The 19,569-nt window shown below is 45.2% G+C and overlaps 1 protein-coding gene across 1 annotated transcript in view; it reads right to left on the bottom strand.

Annotated features, from left to right (window-relative positions):
* The window catches only part of WDR12 (WD repeat domain 12), a 247,164-nt gene that overhangs the window by 196,805 nt on the left and 30,790 nt on the right, over window positions 1-19,569 (bottom strand). The window contains exons 2-3 of the mRNA XM_069226036.1: window positions 17,731-17,825; window positions 13,944-14,038 (exon numbers count right to left, since the gene is read on the bottom strand). Coding sequence (XP_069082137.1) covers window positions 13,944-14,038; window positions 17,731-17,825 — 190 coding nt within the window. The remainder of the gene's footprint in view (window positions 1-13,943; window positions 14,039-17,730; window positions 17,826-19,569) is intronic.

Here is a 19,569-nt window from a genome sequence, read left to right as displayed (position 1 = left end):
TGTTTATTCATCCCGAAACATGGAGAATTTAGCAAACTTATCTCAGTTAGGGCCAGTTTCCATGCTCTCTCCTATTTCTAAAAAGTGGAGGATGACTTTCAAGGAGGTACTTGACTATAAGACACTTCAACACAAGTGCACAAGAAAAGCACGGATGAAACAAGTCCTCTTCCACGACCTACCCACACAGGCATGCACCACCAAGGCCATACACACACCAACATTCCCTTCACCACCAAGGCCAGATTCACCACTGCCACCACTCCATCTTCCACTTGAATCCCTTGAGGAGTCACTACATTCTTTTTGAGATCCAGGCAGCCCCTATGGGTAAGGGAAACATGAAATAAAATTTATAAAGCGTTCTAATACTGATGGATTACAGTGGCTATAATAAACAGAAGAGGTCTATTCCACAGTTTCCCTGTAGCAACAATGAGGAAAGGAAACTTGTAGACGCTGCTAGTACTTGAGGTGCAGTAGGGGCTACTATGCAGTGACATATTGCCATTCAGTCATGTTACTATCATGGTACAACAGGTTTCACAGGGAGAAGATGGATGCACTTATACAGCAACTCCCTGATGCCCACAAGAAAATGTGAGTAGCTGGATGTAGAGGGGAAAATTATCTCATACGCCAATCTTCGCGCTGCCCTAAATGCTGTGGACACTGCCTCCATAAACATGCTTCTTGACTTTGCATCTCAGGCTTTAAACTGGAGGTTCAACAATACCTCCTCAACATCCCATTCGAAGGAGAACATATTTTTGGACCACAGGTGGATTAGACGTTAGACAAAATTTAAAAAGGATACAGAGACTGCAACACCCACGGAGACACTACAATACAACGCTTCAAGGCTGACCTTTAGGAGGCAACACCCAGGAAAGGAGTAAGGGGCTACACAGCTGCAAATGTCCCAATGACAGCAACAAGGCTCTTCATGACCACCAGTCTGGTAGGAGTTACCCCAGAGCAGCAGGCAGAGGCAACACATATCAACCACACATGTATCAGGGAAGAATAAAGGATTTCCACTCTCAGTGGGTGGAAATCACTTCAGATTAATGATCCCTAGCAGTAATCCTTCAGGTCTACTAAATAGAATATCCTAACCCGTCCACCCAACATACCATTATGTTAGCATGCACTCAGTCAGTACCACCTTCCTCTCTTACAAGAGGAAGTTTAAGTGCTCCTTGCAAAAAGGGTGCCATAATCCAGTACCCTACATGAATGTGGAAAGGTTGTGTATTTAATGTACTTCCTTTTCACAATAAAGGAGAGAACTTTACAGCCCATTCTAGACCTCAGCCCCCTCAATCAATTTATCTTGTCGGAGTAGTTTCAAGATCATCATGCGTTGCTTCCACAGGGAGACTCCATGACATTGAATGTACCTCCAGAACACCTACTTCCAAATACCTATCTTCCCTGCCCATCAGCAGTACCTCAGGCTCGTGGTTAAGTAGACAGCACTACCAGTTAAAAGTATTACTCTTTGGGCTTCCAATGCCTAGTGGTGATGGTGGCACGTGTGCGGAAAGCAGACATCAACATCTTTCCTTACCCCGATGACTAGCAGCTCAAGAACAGCAGCAGACAGAAACGTCTAGCACATACTCGGACACCTTTAATTCTACACAGTTTGGGGTTTACTGTAAACGCAAAGAATTCCCACAAACACTTCAGCAGAGTCAACCATTTCTAGGATCAATCCTAAAAGCTGTGATAGGTAGAGAGTCATGGCATTTCAACAGGCTGCCTATTTACAGTCTACTCAACCATTAACTTGAAGAACTGGAATGAGTTGCTCTGTATGACAGCATCTTGCATTGTACTAGTACCGCATGCCAAGCCCCTATAACAGAGCTGCGCGATTCAGTGGTTTCAAGCAGAAGGTCAATGGGAAGATCTAGTGTTGATAAAGGCCAGCACTCTGAGCTCTCTGCAATGGTGCAACGCAACAATCTGTTACTAGACAGGCCTTTTTTGGACCCTCTTTCACAGGTGACAATCACTGTAGGCTGATGAATCATAGATTTGGGTGCACATCTGGGAGATCTGACTGTCCATGGGAACCTGGAACCCTCTTCAATGGAGAAGGCAGGTCAGCTGCCTGGGGTCAATAAGCTATTCGTGGAGGAAGCTGGCCTGGTGTGTGGTGAGCACCTATGGTGTTATCACCTTATACCAGGTCCAGGTATCCCCTATTAGTGAGTTGTAGACAGTGTCTAGGAAGCCAGGGCTCTCTAGAGGTAGCTGTGGATGAGCAGCAAAGACTTATCTAGGTGACTTGCAGAGCTTATGCAATACCACTACAGTCACACAGTACTTACACACATTAAAGAACTACACAGTGTTACAAAAATAAATGTACTTTAACCCCTTCCCCGCCATGGACGTAATGGTTACGTCCATGGCAGCGCCCGTGTGGCGCCATGGACGTAACCATTACGTCCTGGGACTGGCCGCCGGGGGAAGCGCTAGCGCTTCCCCCGAGGGCCGCCCCCCCACCCCTCCAGGCCAGGGCTGAAAGGGGAATACCTTCCCCTTTCACCCTCACCCCATGACGTCAGCGCGCGATCGCGCGCTGATAAGAAGAAGGTGAGTTTTTCACCTTCGTGCGGGGGGGGGGGGATGCCTCTGAAAGAGGCATCGAGGGAAAGGAAAGGGTTTTCCTTTCCCTCGATGTCTCTTTGAGCATTCCTGCTGCCCGATCGCGATGCGATCGGGCAGCAGGAATACCCACTAGACACCAGGGATTTCTGTATGTGTGTGTGTTTATAGTGTGGGGGAGCGACCCCTTGGGCAAGGGTCGCTCCCCTTTGGGGGCAAATGTATTTTTCTTCATTTCTGCCCCCCTTGTGGCCTTATTTTTAGGCCGATCTGGGGCAGAAAGCCAGTAGACACCAGGGATTTTATTGTTGTTTTTTTTTTTTGTGTTGGGGGCGGCCCCTTGGGCAAGGGTCGCCCCCAGAGGCCCGTATGTATTATTGGGTAGTTCTGCCCCTCTTGGGGGCAGATAGGCCTATTTTTTTTAGGCCTTTCTGCCCCCAAGGGGGGCAGAATCCCCATAGCGCCAGGGATACTATATGTGTGTGTGTGTGTGTGCTTTGTGTGGGGGTGTGGCCCCTTGGGCAAGGGTCGCCCCCCCAAAGGGGGCAATGTAATCTGGGCGATTTCTGCCCCCCCCCCGGGGGGTAGATTGGCCTATTTTTTTTTAGGCCCATCTTCCCCCAAGCAGAGAACACTAGACACAAGGGAAAATTAAAAAATGGTTGGTGGCGGAGTGTTTGTCAACTGGCGAAGTATTTGCTTTTATGATAATAACAGTTTTTCTCCTTTTTGTTCTAGTTCAAAGCTTTTGCTGACTTTGCTGTGGCTTGTTGCAGTTTTGGCAGTAGTTGTCCTGCGGTTTGCGTAGTTGCATGTTTTAGGTAAGTAAATAAATTTACTCCAAGTGAGTATTGTTGCCATGCATGAATGACATGTTTGTAGGTGGTGTACTGAATGCAGGATTGTGTGTGAAATTGTCCTTAGATTTATGCACGATTATTGTGTTGTCTTATGTCTAATTTGCTTTTTTTTTTTTCTCTTTTCAGTGGGATATCATTGGTGATTGCTGTGGCTGTGCAGAGTAGTTGCTGGTGAGTCAAGCTTTTTCAGGCAAGTGAGCAGTATAGTTTTTGAGTTTATAACTCTTAGTGATAAAGCTACACTTTGTTACTTATCTTACAAAGTGTTGGTTGTTGGTGGTGTATTTGTCCAGTTAATTTTCGTAGGAAGGATCATGGCTAGCCGTAGGATGACCGCTCAGCAGGTTGTTAGTGTGCTTTTTGAGTCATCTTCTGACCATGAATATGAGACTGACTCTGCATCTGAGGCAGAGGAGGAAGTGCAGGATTCTGGAAGTGAATTTTCTGTCAGAGATGAATCATCTGATGATGAAGCTGCTCTCAGTGCTGATGAAAGGCCTGTTTTAGAGGAGGACAGTGATGTACCGATGGTGCAGGAGCCAGCGGCTGAAAGGCTTCCCATTGGAAGACCTGACACGTGTGTTGCACCAAACATGGAGAAGCCACAGTTGCCTGCGTTTACTGGTTTTCCAGGGTGTCGAGTTAATACGGAAAACTTTTTGCCCGTCAACTTTTTTGAGTTGTTTATGGACGATATATTTTTGGAAGAGATTGTTGAGCAGACTAATTTGTATGCAGAGCAGTTTTTGAGGGACAACGCTGCCAGACTTAGGCCACACTCTAGAGCTAGCCGGTGGATTCCCACAAATCTGGAAGAGTTGAAAAAGTTCTTGGGTTTAACTTTTTTGATGGGGCTGATAAGGAAGCCCTCGCTGTCTTCATATTGGTCTACTAGTCCCTTGATGGCAACTGCTATATTTCCTGCCATCATGAGTTGTAACCGGTATGAGCTTCTTCTTTGGATGTTGCATTTTGTAGATAATGCTTTAGCCTTGCCACGAGATCATCCTGATTCTAACCGTCTTTTTAAGATTAGACCTGTCCTTGATCATTTGGTAGATCGGTTTTCAGAGATCTATGTTCCTGGGAAAGAAATATCTGTAGATGAGTCTTTGGTCCTGTTCAAGGGTCGTTTGGTTTTTAGGCAGTACATTCCTAGCAAGAGGGAAAGGTATGGAATTAAATTGTATATGCTGTCTGAAAGTAGTACAGGATATGTTTATAATTTTCGGGTCTACACTGGTAGGGATTCCAATATTGACCCCCCTGGTTGTCCACCCACTTTTGGAGTTAGTGAGAAAATTGTGTGGGAACTTGGTAGACGACTGTTTAACAAAGGTCACCATTTATATGTAGATAACTTCTACACTAGAGTTCAGTTGTTCAAGGAGTTGTTCGGAGTGGACACTGTTGCTTGTGGCACAATCCGCTCTAATCGGAAAGGCTATCCAAGAGAGCTTGTCTGTAAAAAAACTTGAGAAGGGACAGTGCAGTGCCTTGCGGAATGATGAGCTGCTAGCTCTGAAATTTGTAGACAAGAGGGATGTATACATGCTAAGCACCATCCATGATGAGAGTACTTCACCTGTGGCTGTTTGGGGTCAGGTTGCCGAAGTGCGCAAACCTGTGTGCATCTTAGACTATAATAAGCACATGGGTGGTGTTGATAGAGTAGATCAGAGGTTAGAACCTTACACTGCTGCTCGTAAGTTTTATGTTTGGTATAAGAAATTAGCGGTTCACTTGTTCCACTTGGCAACTTTTAATGCTTTTGTTGTGTTCAAGGATAGTTCTCCAGAGTCAAGGATGACATTTGTGAAATTTCAGGAGTCTATCATAGCTAGCCTTGTTGTGCTGGAACAGGCAAGAGTTCCTAGAGAAGCTGTGGTGGAGGATGTGGCTAGATTGAAAGATCGTCACTTTGCTGAGCACATTCCTCCCACGGCCCCAAAAAAAACTTTCCTGCTAAGAGATGTAGAGTCTGTGCTCGAAGAGGTATCAGGAAGGAGACTAGGATGTACTGCCCTGATTATCCTTCAAATCCTGGGCTGTGTGTGGGTGGCTGTCTCAGGAGCTACCACACACAGAAGAATTATTGGGAAATTCTGTGAGCGTAAACTGCTGTTTTATATTTTTATATGTTCAGTTTCACGGTTGGCATTAGTCATGTATTCAGTTAGAGCTTTTGTGTTTGTAGTTTTGTACTTATTTATGATTAGTGGTTTCTTTGTTGTTTAAAAAAAAAAAAAAGGGATGGTATGTGTGGGGTGGCACTTAGCTGGCGGTGTGGCGCATGGCTGGCGGTGTGCGTGGGATGGCGCTTGGCTGGCGGTGTGCGTGGGGTGGGGCTTGGCTGGCGGTGAGCGTAGGGTGGCGCTTAGCTGGCGGTGAGCGTAGGGTGGCGCTTAGCTGGCGGTGAGCGTAGGGTGGCGCTTAGCTGGCGGTGAGCGTAGGGTGGCGCTTAGCTGGCGGTGTGCGTGGGGTGGCGCTTGGCTGGCGGTGTGCGTGGGGTGGCGCTTGGCTGGCGGTGTGCGTGGGGTGGCGCTTGGCTGGCGGTGTGCGTGGGGTGGCGCTTGGCTGGCGCTGTGGGTGGACTGGCGCTTGGCTGGCGCTGTGGGTGGGATGGTGCTTGGCTGGCGGTGTGCGTGGGGTGGGGCTTGGCTGGCGGTGTGCGTGGGGTGGGGCTTGGCTGGCGGTGTGCTTGGGGTGGGGCTTGGCTGGCGGTGCCAGCCAAACGCCAGTCCACACACTCATCAGCTGGTGTGATTGCTGTATCAGGCATGTGGGCGTATGAAAGTGATGGGCCCTTGACTGACGCGGTCTGTCAATGCGAGTCTTGTAATGTGCTGGGCCCGTGGCTGGCGGCGTGAATGGTCTTGTGCATGTCATGTATGAAAGGTGTGTGAATGGACTGTAAAGCGGTTGGTGCCTTGTCGTGGATTTACAGCTCACGAGCTGTGAGTCATTGGTTCAGTTTTTTGGCCTTTCAGTTATTACCAGTTTATTTCACTTTTGTGAAATCTCTTGTTAATAAAATTTGATCTACTGAACCATCACTCACCCTCGTGCTAAATCCAACCAGTATGTGTGGTACAAATGACAAAACCTGCTTCGCTGTAATCAGGCGTCGCAGCACACTTGAGACACGCTAGGTGTCTCACGTGGGACCCCGATGATGAAGTATGCCACCAACTTGGTTGGTGGGTGAGGGGTCTTTTTCACATAACCTAAGTGCGTTTCTTTTCATAATTTTAGTGTTTGGCACATCACAGACGTATGTGGACACATCAAAATGATATATTACAAAAGTACCTGTGTTTGGGGGGGGAGGGGCCACCTATGTTTTTGGTCCTGGGTGCGGCCTTCATCTAGGGAAACCTACCAAACCCAGACATTTTTTAATACTAGACACCCCAAGGAGTGCAGGGAGATGTGGCTTGCGTGGATCCCCAAACATTTTCTTACCCAGACGCCTCTGCAAACCGCAAAATTTGCTTAAAAAAAGCATATTTTCCTGACTTTTGTTTGTACGATCACCGCTCCAGCACAAAATTCCTACTCCCCAGCGTTCCCCTCAGTCTCCAAAGTAAAATGACACCTCACTTGTGTGGGTCCCCAAAGCAGAGTCAGCCTAAAGATGTATAAAAGAAGAATATGTCCTTATCAACTCGCTGTTCTATCCCCTCTATCTCTACAAGTTTTTGGCCTTATTCTGTTGCAGGCACCTGGCCCACCCACACAAGTGAGGTATCATTTTTATCAGGAGACTTGGGGGAACGCTGGGTGGAAGGAAGTTTGTGGTTCCTCTTTGATTCCGGCACTTTCTGTCACCAAAATGTGAGGAAAACGTGTTTTTTTTAGCCAAATTTTGAGGTTTGCAAAGGATTCTGGGTAACAGAACCTGGTCCGAGCCCCACAAGTCACCCCATCTTGGATTCCCCTAGGTGTCTAGTTTTCAAAAATGTGCAGGTTTGCTAGGTTTCCCCGGTGCTGGCTGAGCTAGAGGCTAAAATCCACAGCTAAGCACTTTGTAAAAAACAGCTCTGTTTTCTTTCTGAAAATGTGATGTGTCCAATTTGTGTTTTGGGGCATATCCTGTCGCGGGCGCTAGGCCTACCCACACAAGTGAGATACCATTTTTTATCGGGAGACTTGGGGGAACGCTGGGGGGAAGAAAATTTGTGGCTCCTCTCAGATTCCAGAACTTTCTGTCACCGAAATGACAGGAAAAAGTGTTTTTTTGGCCAAATTTAGAGGTTTGCAAAGGATTCTGGGTAACAGAACCTGGTTCGAGTCCCACAAGTCAACCCCATCTTGGATTCCCCTAGGTGTCTAGTTTTCAAAAATGCGCAGGTTTGCTAGGTTTCCCCAGGTGCCGGCTGAGCTAGAGGCCAAAATCCACAGCTGGGCACTTTGTAAAAAAACAGCTCTGTTTTCTTTCTGAAAATGTGATGTGTCCACGTCGTGTTTTGGGGCATATCCTGTTGCGGGCGCTAGGCCTACCCACGCAAGTGAGGTACCATTTTTATCGGGAGACTTGGGGGAACACAGAACAGCAAAACAAGTGTTATTGTCCCTTGTCTTTCTCTACATTTTTTCCTTCCAAATGTAAGACAGTGTGTAAAAAAGACGTCTATTTGAGAAATGCCCTGTAATTCATATGCTAGTATGGTCACCCCAGAATTCAGAGATGTGCAAATAACCACTGCTTCTCAACACCTTATCTTGTGGCCTTTTTGGAAATACAAAGGTTTTCTTGATACCTATTTTTCACTTTTTATATTTCAGCAAATGAATTGCTGTATACCAGGTAACGAATGAAAACCCATTGCAAGGTGCAGCTCATTTATTGGCTCTGGGTACCTAGGGTTCTTGATTAACCTACAAGCCCTATATATCCCGCAACCAGAAGAGTCCAGCAGACGTAACAGTATATTGCTTTCAAAAATCTGACATTGCAGGAAAAAGTTACAGAGTAAAACGTGGAGAAAAATGGCTGTTTTTTTCACCTCAATTTCAATATTTTTTTATTTCAGCTGTTGTTTCTACACAAATGACCCCTTGCTGAATTCAGAATTTTGTCTACTTTTCAGAAATGTTTAGCTTTCTGGGATCCAGCATTGGTTTCACAACCATTTCTGTCACTAACTGGAAGGAGGCTGAAAGCGCAAAAAATAGTAAAAATGGGGTATGTCCCAGTAAAATGCCAAAACTGTGTTGAAAAATTTGTTTTTCTGATTCAAGTCTGCTTGTTCCTGAAAGCTGGGAAGATGGTGATTTTAGCACAGCAAACCCTTTGTTGATGCCATTTTCAGGGGAAAAACCACAAGCCTTCTTCTGCAGCCCTTTTATTCCATTTTTTTTTACAAAAACGAAATTTTCACTGTATTTTGTCTAATTTCTTGGTCTCCTTCAGGGGAACCCACAAAGTCTGGGTACCTCTAGAATCCCTAGGATGTTGGAAAAAAAAGGACGCAAATTTGGCGTGGGTAGCTTATGTGGACAAAACGTTATGAGGGCCTAAGCGCAAACTGCCCCAAATAGCCAAAAAAAGGCTTGGCACCTGAGGGGAAAAGGCCTGGCAGCGAAGGGGTTAATATAGTAACACAAACACTAAAATACTGACTAGGCAATACTCCAATAGGAGGTAAGTAAACACACTATTATGTACACAAACAGAAGTCCGTGATCAGCATAGAAAGCAATAGCAAATGGCAAAAACCATAGCAAATAGTAAAGGCCCTGGGGGAAGACCAAACCATATACTAAGTATGTGGATTGTGAAAGACAGTCCCCCATCCAAGAAGTGGAATCAGTAGAGGGGAGCTGGAGGAATTAGGGAGCCCAAATGTAAGTACCAGGGTACCCCCAGCGACCAGGAGAGAAGAGGTAAGTACCTGGTTTCTCCCCAAACCCACAGGAGAACTTTGGAAAAGGACTGTGCAAGACCTGAAGAAACCAAAAGTGGATCCTGACATAAGAGGACCTGAAAAGGAAGGGGACCAAGTCCAGTTCATGCCACTACCAACTCTTCAGTGGATGCAGGACCAGGTCGATGGTGGGTGAAGAAAGTCAGCAATGCAGCACAGGAGCAGAAGAGGAGTTCCAGAAGTGATGCAAGTGATGTTCCACGTCATCAGTCACAATGCAGTCAGTCAGTGATGCTGGGAAACCACAAACAAGCCTTGGCAAATGCAAGAGTCAGAGAAGAGGGTTTTGTAAGGCTGAAGAGGACCAGCAAGGCCCAGCGGACGCGACCCAAGGAGGGGAGCCTGAGGAGACCCTCAGCAGCTGGAAGAGTCACAAGAAGAAGAGGCAGCCCTCATAGGCGACCCACAGGGAGCAGGCACAGGAGTCACAGTGAGGCTCACTCATCTTACATCAATAGGAGTGCCATGTCACTGGAGCAGCAGGTAGGAGGCTGTGCTTTGCAGGGAAGAGTGTTGGAGGCCGGGACTATACAGAACCTTAAGATGCCTTGGAGGAGGAACAAACAAACCTTGGTAGCTGCAAGAGTCGCAGTGCACAGGTGTACGGTCCTGTAAGGAGAGGCAAGGGCTTACCATCTCCCAAGTTGGAGAGATGGTAGAAAGGACCAAAGGAACCACTCCAGACCACCACATGTGAAGCAGAATCCACGCAGTTCTGGAAAAGAGAGGATCCACACAGCCAATCGTCGTTACAGTTGGTGCCTGTGGATGCAGGAGAGTAACTCCTTGACTCCAAGGGAGATTCCGTCTCACTTCTTGTGCAGGCTGAAGACTCGTCGCCCTCAGAGTAAGCACAGCCAGGGAAATGCTGCAGTTGCTGGAAGGAGCCAGAGAACAATGTCGCAGAGCGGAATCGTCGCTGGAGTTGCAGATTATCGGTTCTTGGAGGGTCCAGTTGCAGTCCCAGTGGCCAGAAGATAAAGTAAATGATGCAGAAGAGTCCTGCTGGAATCTTGCACATCGAATCTGGGGACACATCCGAGAGGGAGTTCTAAATAGCCTAGGTAGGGGGATTGGACCACCTGTCAGGAGGGGGCTGTGACATTACTTGCCTAACCTGGCCACGCAGATACTCCCAGGGGCCTCTGCCCATCTTGGATTCAGGATAGAAGAATCAAGTGGCCACCTGGAGGCGCTCTGAGAACCACCCCTGTGGTGGTGATAGACAGGGGAGTGGTCACTCCCCTTTCCATTGTTCAGTTTCGTGCCAGAGCAGAGACCGGAGGTCCCTAGACTGGTCAAACCCGGTTTATGCATGGAGGGCACCAAATGCGCCCTTCAAAGCATACTGGTGGCTTGGGGAGGCTACCCCTCCCAAGCCATGTAACATCTATTTCCAAGGGAGAGGGTGTTACCTCCCACTCCCAGAGGAAATCCTGTGTTCTGCCTTTCCCTACCTGAGCTGGTCAAGCAGCAGGAGGGCAGAAACCTGTGTGAGGGGTGGCAGCAGCACAGGCTGCCCAGAAAACCCCAGAAGACTAGTAGGGGCAAAGCTGGGGGTCCTCTAAGGAGCCCCCAGGGTGCATGGAAACATACAACCAATACTGGTAACTAGTGACCTGTGTCCAGTGCATGGGTAAAATGACTTCCCCGAACTTATGAAGTCCAGTGTAATGGAGCTGGAGTTCATAGAGGGACCTCTGCTCATGCAGGGGTGCCCTCACACACTGGGCTAGGATGGCCTAACATAGGTGTGACTTACAGTAACCTGGTACAGTGACCTGTAGTGAAAGGGTGCATGCACCTTTTCACGCAGGCTGCAATGGCCGGCCTGCAGACACATTTTGCATGGGCTTCCGAGGGTTGCATAATACATGCTGCAGCCCATGGGTAATCCCCGGTGCCCCAATGCCCTGGGTACCCAAGTAACATATACTAGAGATTTATATTGGGGCACCAGTATGCCAATTGTGGGGAGTGCCAAGTCCTACGCAAACAAATTTAGAGGGAGAGAGCACAGTCACTGGGGTCCTGGTTAGCAGGATCCCAGTGAACACAGTCAAAACACACTGACAGCAGGCAAAACGTGAGGGTACCACGCCAAAAAGAGGGTGCTTTCCTACACCTAGCACTCAGTTTTTCATTCCTTCATGCAGCAAAGTAATCCTTGTGAAGGCAGAAAACATGACAGCGATGTATTATGCACAAATCAAGAGGGCACCGTTCCCCTTGACTGTCTGCCCTCACACAACAGGCACTGGGCAATTAGCCACAGTATCCAGCTCTTGGCAGAACAGCTTCCATGGGTCAACAACGATTTTACAGACCACAAATAGGAAATCCATCCACAGGTTCTGCAAAGGTACTTTCAGGCATGGGGACCCTAACCATTGACCTATTCACCACTTAAGATAGCACAAAATGCTCAAACTTTGCATTCTGGTACCCACAACAACAGTTCATCAGCAATGCACTATGGATGAGTCAGGGATATTTGCCTATGATTTTCCGCCTCTCCCACTCATTCCATATGTGGTGGGAAAAATGAGGCAGGTCTCCATGACCATCATACTAGTACACCAACGTGGGCTAGACAGCCTTGGTACTCAATGTTACTAGAAATGTCCATCAGTCCCCCCAAGAAACTTCAGAAGATGGACCTCCCCATTCAAAAGCAAGGCATAACCAGGCACCCAGACCGAAATAGCTCAATTTAGAGGCCTGAGATCTTATGTTTTAGGATACCCAAAGTGTGTATGACAGTATTGCAAGATGCACGCAGACCCATCACACGTGCGTGCTATGCTGCAAAGGACAAGTGTTTTGTCTACTACTGCAACTCAAAGCATTTACAGCCCTTCTGTGTTAGGGCAGAAGACATCATTTCTTACTTTTTATCTGTACAGAAAGCTAGCATACACTTTTGTGTGACTTGATTAGCGAGTTACAAGCACAGACTACTCAGGGCTGGAGTAGTCCTACGCTCCAATCCCAAATTCTTACCTAGCGTAGACTCACCTTTCTATTTGAATCAGACTATTGAGCTATCTTCTTTTTCACACAACCAGGATTCTGCTCGGAGAGACTGTTAAACACTCTAGATGTTAAACAAGTACTCACGTACTGTATTGATAGGACTAGGTTTCCCATAAGACTAATCAACTTTTTGTTGCTTATGCTAAACCATGTAAGGGTCAGCCAATTTCAAAAGCAGACATTGCAAGGTGGATTGTGAAATGTATCCAAACTTGTGATGCCAATGCTAAATGATTACTCATCGCACCTCTTAAAACAAAGACTATACACATTAAAACTGATATCTGCACGGTAAGAACTTGGTCAACAAAACCAATGTTCATAAAGGTTGACTGTGTAAACAGATTAGCTTGTCAAGAAGCTATGGTTGTTCAAACCACTTAAATAACTTTATTTCAAATATCTGCCTCATCTGCCTACTAGCCGCCACTACCAGGAAAGTGCTTTACAGTTGATGCAAACCATGTTTATCAACAGCCATACATGCTATGAACTAAAAATGTTACTTACACTGGAAGCATTTGTTCAGTGTGTAGTGCTCTAGATTCACATGCACTCTCCCTCCTCCGCAGAAGCTGGCAGTGACTGCAGGTCCTTTTCACTGCAATATACATTAAGTAACTGCAATGCATCAAGCACATATACTTATTCTAAACTCCACTATCACCCTCTCTGTGAAAAAACAAAATCTAAGAGTGGAGTTGGTGCCCATGCACATTGTGGACTAAGGAAGAAGTCCCTCAGTATCTTGTGATTCAAAACTTCTGTGAAGAAAAAAATAACTTGAAAAATCTAAGTCTATCACTAGATGCCAGGAATATACAAATCATGTGATCAATAGCACTACACACCCCAAACAGATGTTTGTAGAGTAAGTAATATTTTCCTTTCCAGTATCCGTCATTCTCCTACTAAACATCAATTTATAATTCTAATGAGAGACACAATGAACACTGGTAGTTTTATGCTTTGCTGTGTATAGAATTGTTTGCATTTAGACAGTGCATAATAAAAAATACTTCGATCAATAGTAATACTAAGTGCAAATGGAAACCTAGGCACCTCCAGGGAGAAAATATACAATTTAGATTGAGAGAGCACGGAGAGTTAAAACTTCAGGAGGCAATAGAGTAAATAACAAATATCATCCAGAAAGGTGAAAGAAGATGGGTGAGGAATAAAACAAAAACATTGTAAATAAAAAAGCTGGTGGAAATATATAAAAATGGAATTCTGAAAACCATAAACCATCGTTGCATGTATGTGATAGTTTTTAATTAAAATGAAGCAGCAACTGAGACATAGCAACAGCATTTTTTGATAGAAACATATTTGAAAAATAAGAATGCGTTATCTAATTCAATATCTGGCTGGACCACTTTGATACTGCCCATTAAGGACAACACCAGAGTGGTACACTGGGATAGGTAGGCTTTTGCTGCCAATTAACCTGTCAAGGAGCCTCACCACTCTGCTGAAACTGAAGACTACCTACCGTTGAGATGCCCTCAATATCCATATGCTTGGCCAGCGACATCCGCAGGAACTGGCCACTGATGAGGAAATCGAATTCGATGTGCTTGTGGTCCGCTGTGGCATAAAAAGAGGAAGGAGACAAATGTCAGACTTCATGTGACGTAGTACCTCTTTGCAGGTTAATATCGTAGTGGTGCACCTTGTGCTACTCCTTCTAAGACAGCTAAAATGTGTGTTGCACTGCCTGAAATATTTGGGTTGGATCATAAAACATTAACTGGCTGTGGACTTGCAATGGTGGTACTACTGGGAAAAGCAAATTAAATGGAGGGTGCTTGTCGAGTTGGGAATGGTTTAACAAATCAGGACATAAAGAGGACTCACTCAGACAGACGGTCGTCAAGGAGAAAGCAACGCAATTCCCTTGCCAGGCCAAAAAAATAACTCAGACAAGTGGGGTGGTGGTAAGGGTCAGTTACAAAGGAAGTCAAATCTCCAGTACTAGAAGGTTTTCAATGTATGCCTGAAGCGGTTTTGGCTTAAAGAAACAGAGTAGAAGCCAGTAGCCTATCACAGACAACAATAAATAACCAAGAAGAAAGGGCGCACTAACGCAGGGCAAGATATAGGTACCAGTGAGTCAACTAAATAAAATAAAAAGAAGAGTGCGTTCCATGGGAACCGTCTTAACGGGCCAGCGTGTTTTCCATGTAGGATTCAAAATATATCCCGCCAAGATCACTGTGGATGATCAACATGCATACAGAGACTACCCTTAGAACACATTTTGGAGAAAAAAAATGCCATTAAATCTAGCAAAAATAACGTAATAGTACAAATTAGGATAAGCTTAACCTATTCGGTAATTCTATAGAACTCATGTTTAAAAACATTATGTTGTAGGTAATGGCAGTCTGGAGTTTCCTGGGTAAAGGATGTTTTAAACTTAGCAAAACCTAGCATGGTTTTTCATGACAGACATTGCATAAGGGGGGATTAAACAAGACATCCAACTGCTTTGACCCAGCGTTTCCCAACTGTGGATCGTGAGCCTATTTTTGGTGGGTTGCGAAGGTTCTGGTATATGTTTGTAATAAGAGTTTTGAGCCCAAGGGACTTACTTCAGATTATGTTACAGACAATAAAATATGTGTATAGTCGAATTCTGACCCCTATTTTCGCAGAAACTAAATTTGTATCACTGGAATGTTCTTGTCGAAGATGTTGAGATGGGACGATCAAGAAATGTGTCAGTGGTTAATCTGAATTCAACAGGACAATGCTGAGAGGAAAGCAGCCATTAAAACGCAGCTGTTAACCACAAATAGCCTTTAACACGCATACATTACAACAAATTATCATGAAAAGGTCTGAATGGTAAGGGCTATGCGTGGTAACAGAGATAAAGGCTATCAGCCTCGTTAGACGAAACAGAGAGATTCTTCTGTTTCCTCTGAACAACCTGCGCCACGCCTCAGAGGAGCTGGCCCTTCCTTATGGAGAGGGAGGTAAAGGGGATTGGGCAGGGGATATGGTTTTAGGGCTTGGGCGGTGGGGGGGGGGGTATAGTTTTAGGGAGGGGTGGGGATGGTGTTAGGGAATGGAGTGGGGAGGTACTGTTTTAGGGCTTGGCGAAGGGGCAGTTTTAGGGCTCACAGTGGGGGATGGTTTTAGGGCTCACGGGGGGGGGGGGACACGGTTTAGGGGCTCACAGCAGGGGACGGTTTTGGGGCAGGAGGCAAGGTCGGGGGATGGATGTAGGGCAGGGACCAGGGACAGTTTTAGGGCTTGGAGCGGGGGAACTGTTTTAGGACAGGGTGGCGTTTTTTGGGCTTGGGGTGGGGGAGACTGCTTTAGCGCTCAGGGCGGAGTGGGGTAGGGAGGGTACTGTTTTAGGATTCAGGGGAGGGGTATTTTTTTTATTTTTTATAAGGGCATGGGGGAAGGGGTGTCCTGCTTGGGTTTGGTTTTAGGGCAGAGGTCGGGTAGTGTTTAGAAGGGCTCAAGGTCGAGGGAGGCGTTGCGCTGGGGTCCGGTTTTAGGGCTTAAGGCACGGATCAGGTACTTTTTTTTAGAAGGGTTGGGGACCGTGGTGTCATGATGGGGTCTGGTTTTAGGGCTTAGGGCAGGGTTGGGTAATTTTTAGAAGGGCTGGCGGCTGGTGTTCACCCACGGGTCAGTGTCAGCCACGCAGTTCAAAGAAATTATGGAGTAATCCATTTTCAATCCACAGAGGTCTTTCAGGGTCCGCAGAGAAAAAAAACACAGGTAGCCACTAATGTTAACATGACATTACCATGTGCTTTAGGTTTTGCAGTGTAACTACAACGCCCCTTCAGCCTCAACATCACATGTTTATGGGAGTTTCTATGCATTTTTAAGGCAATGTTTTTCTATTCTGAATATTAAACCATAACTTGTGTATGGATCTGTGTATACATGTGTTTTGGTTTTGTGTGTGCATATATAGGCATATATCTCCACCCTCATGTTCCACATTTGCCTGCTTTTATTTCAGGCAAACTGAGGTTTTGAAACCCATATTCTACAGGAATTGTATCATTACTCTGAATTATTTTAACTAATTCACAGATAGGACATCACAATCAATTTGGGATTTCACGATAATGAGGCCTATTTACAGTCCGATTTCATTTCCCTCTTTGTTTAATCAGCATCTTCATTATGGATGGAAAACAAACCTGCACATTCTAATTGCAATCATGGCGCTCAATAGGCTGTAACTTGCAAACAAGGCCTTAAAAACCTCTCACATATATTGTCACTATAGACAGAATGTGCCAAGCTCAATAAAAAAATATCTTGACTTAAACCCAACCTTCTTAACATAATTCAACATTTTCTTTTCATTACTACAGAGAAACAACTAGTGTAGGAGTTATTTACCTTATTTTCAAAAGAAAAGCATGTTCCTGTTTGAAAACGCACACTTTTTTCAAGCTACTATCTCAAAATAATTATATAATATCAACAATACTTAACGGGTAACCATGGTCTCACTGTTTTGGTGGCTACGCTACAGATTGTTTATTATGTTTCAGAAACATCTGTTGCATTACTGGACCATGATATATAGTTACCGGTCATGTATATTTGCAGCTATGGCCTAAGGTAAGGCTTTTTTTAGTTAGGCACAGCCTCACTGGTACATACAGGCCCAGATTAACTTTAATTCTGCCAGGGCCCAATGTCTCATCTTCCAGGAATTCAGCCAAAAGTAGACAACTAGATTGTTTACAAAGTTTTGAAAGGGCCAGGAAACAAAATAAAATTGATTAAGTTTTTTAACCTTCGAGCTTTCAGGAGCGTTATAAAAAAAATCTCTCAACTTTCCGAATTTTGGACAAAATAACAGGTGCCGGTTGAAGCCACATCTATATATTAACAAAGGGGGTGCCACAGGACTATTGTCCATCATGGCCACGGAAAATAGTCTCCTTTTCTTGAGCTCGGTGAGAGCACTCATAAGACTGATGGCTTTTTTCGATCACAAATCGTCAACCCAATAAGGTGGTTTAAATGTCCCATCCTGATTGCCTGGCCACTTTGGGCCGATCACATTTTCACAAAAGATTTGATCTCGGAGTAATTTAGCGTCTGAATGTAATTTATTTAACTGCAATAGGCTAGCATTTCTATATTTGAGTTCATCATTTTAGTCCTCGGGCTGAACTGCTCAGACAAGGTCAACTACTTAACAAAACGGTGTCCGTTTCAAGGCATATTCAGGGGAGAAACAGCAACACAACATTCAAGAGGCAAAAATTGCAAGAAACAGTCCTCACCATTTTGTGCTTCCAGGAGTTTGTTGATGACATTGCTGAGGTCATTGATGTCTGAGACTGCCGGAATGGAAAAGGGAACGTCATCTATCGCATACCTAAAAGGTTGTGAACAAAAAAACTATTATGAAAGCTAAAAAGAGGTCTTCATTAGAATCATGGCCTTTTTATTGACATCTATTCAATGGCTCAACTGGGTCACACTACCGTGTCTGTTACAGAGAAACTGGCTGTAGTACTGCTTAAGTTGAGACTTCCCTTGGAAATAGATTTTTTGATTTGCTAGTAACTCTGGTACAGTTTAATAAACCTCCACGAACTTTTGCAAATGCTTAATTCATCCAAGTAAGATTCTTCATTTTAAATATGGAGCAGATTGGGGGCCAGTTATTAGGGGTAATTTAAATGTAATGTTTCCAAATTTGAGCTCAATAAGACCTTTTGTGCTGTGTATAACAGAAACTGATGAAATTAATTCAACAAACATTAACTTCGTGCAAATCCACCTAGTACTTTGAAATATTAAAAACAAGGCGTCAGGCTTTGATGATTTAGGGCCTCATTAGGAGGCTGGCCGTCTTAAGACCGCCAGACTCGTGGTGGCAGTTGGACCTCTGCACTCTTGGCGGTCCAACTGCCAGATTACGACCCTGGTGATCGGACCTCAGCCACTGCCGGAACATGGTGCCCGATGGGGTGGCGGTGGTTGGGGTCGTGATCAGCCACAGAGGCAGTGAGTTCAGCAGGGCCGTGCTGATCACCTGTCCCCTTTCCTCAAGCCTTTTCATGGCGTCGTACCCACCCAGCAAACAACCACCCCACCACTCACAATGCACACTGTCTGCTACGGCAGACAGTACACATTCCGAGGGCAATGGAGGCCCCCTCTGTGCGACAGGATTGGCCTCGGAGCCAAGGCCAATGACGCCACACTGTTTCCGCGGGGCTGACCGGAGGAAACCTCCAAATATGGAGGTTCCCGACAGTCAGCCCTGTGGAAAAGATGTAATAGGGCTCCACAGTGGTCACCTCCCCACGGGGCTGTCAGGCTGGCTGTCAGAAAGCCAGGTTTGTAATGAGGCCCTTAATCTTTTGTAATGGTAATTTATAAATTGACTCAAATGAGAATACATGGAAAAACCAGTGTTAATTACTTTTCTAAATAATTCTCTTATCAGACGTGGGAGCATTCTTTTCCATCAACCATTTTAGTATCAGTGAATCTGAGGCAAACCAGCTAGCCCTGGCTGTTAAATTTTGTTGAAGGCCACTATTAGATGTTGAGAGGACCACAAGTAGTTGTAGAACCTACATCACAGGAAACACACCAGAAGTCTTAAGAGGGCTATTGCACCATCCCTGGGTGGTACAGAGAGGAGGAAGAAGGCAATTATGGATGGGTGATCCTGACTTTGAAATACAAAATGTGTCAATTTGAGACTAATGGTCCACAGAACCCAACAGGGAGCAGTGCTTTATTGCAGCCACTGATGGACCCATGAATATTCACTGACTGTGTGATGCAGTTAAAAAAATAAAAATAAAAGAGTGGAGTCTTAACAAAAACATTTAAAAACATAAAACTAAACTGAAATATATTTCTTACCAGGAATGAATAGTTCTTTACTCAGAAGAGAAAATTTGCTTTTTAAAAAACTATAACTTTTCCTCTAAAGAGAGAAAGAGGAAAAAAAGAGAGAAAGAGAGGAAGAGAGAGAAAGCGAGGAAAGAGGAAGAGAGAAAGAAAACAACATCTGAAGAAACTTTACTGGTTATAAAGCAAAAAAGTAAACAACTGAAATGCAACTGTTATGGTTAGGATTCCAACCATAATTACTTCTC

This window comes from Pleurodeles waltl, chromosome 3_1 (genome assembly GCF_031143425.1).
Source record: "Pleurodeles waltl isolate 20211129_DDA chromosome 3_1, aPleWal1.hap1.20221129, whole genome shotgun sequence".
NCBI lineage: Eukaryota > Metazoa > Chordata > Amphibia > Caudata > Salamandridae > Pleurodeles > Pleurodeles waltl.
The sequence above is the reverse complement of the archived record's forward strand: the minus strand, read 5'-3'. Positions and strand labels throughout refer to the sequence as shown.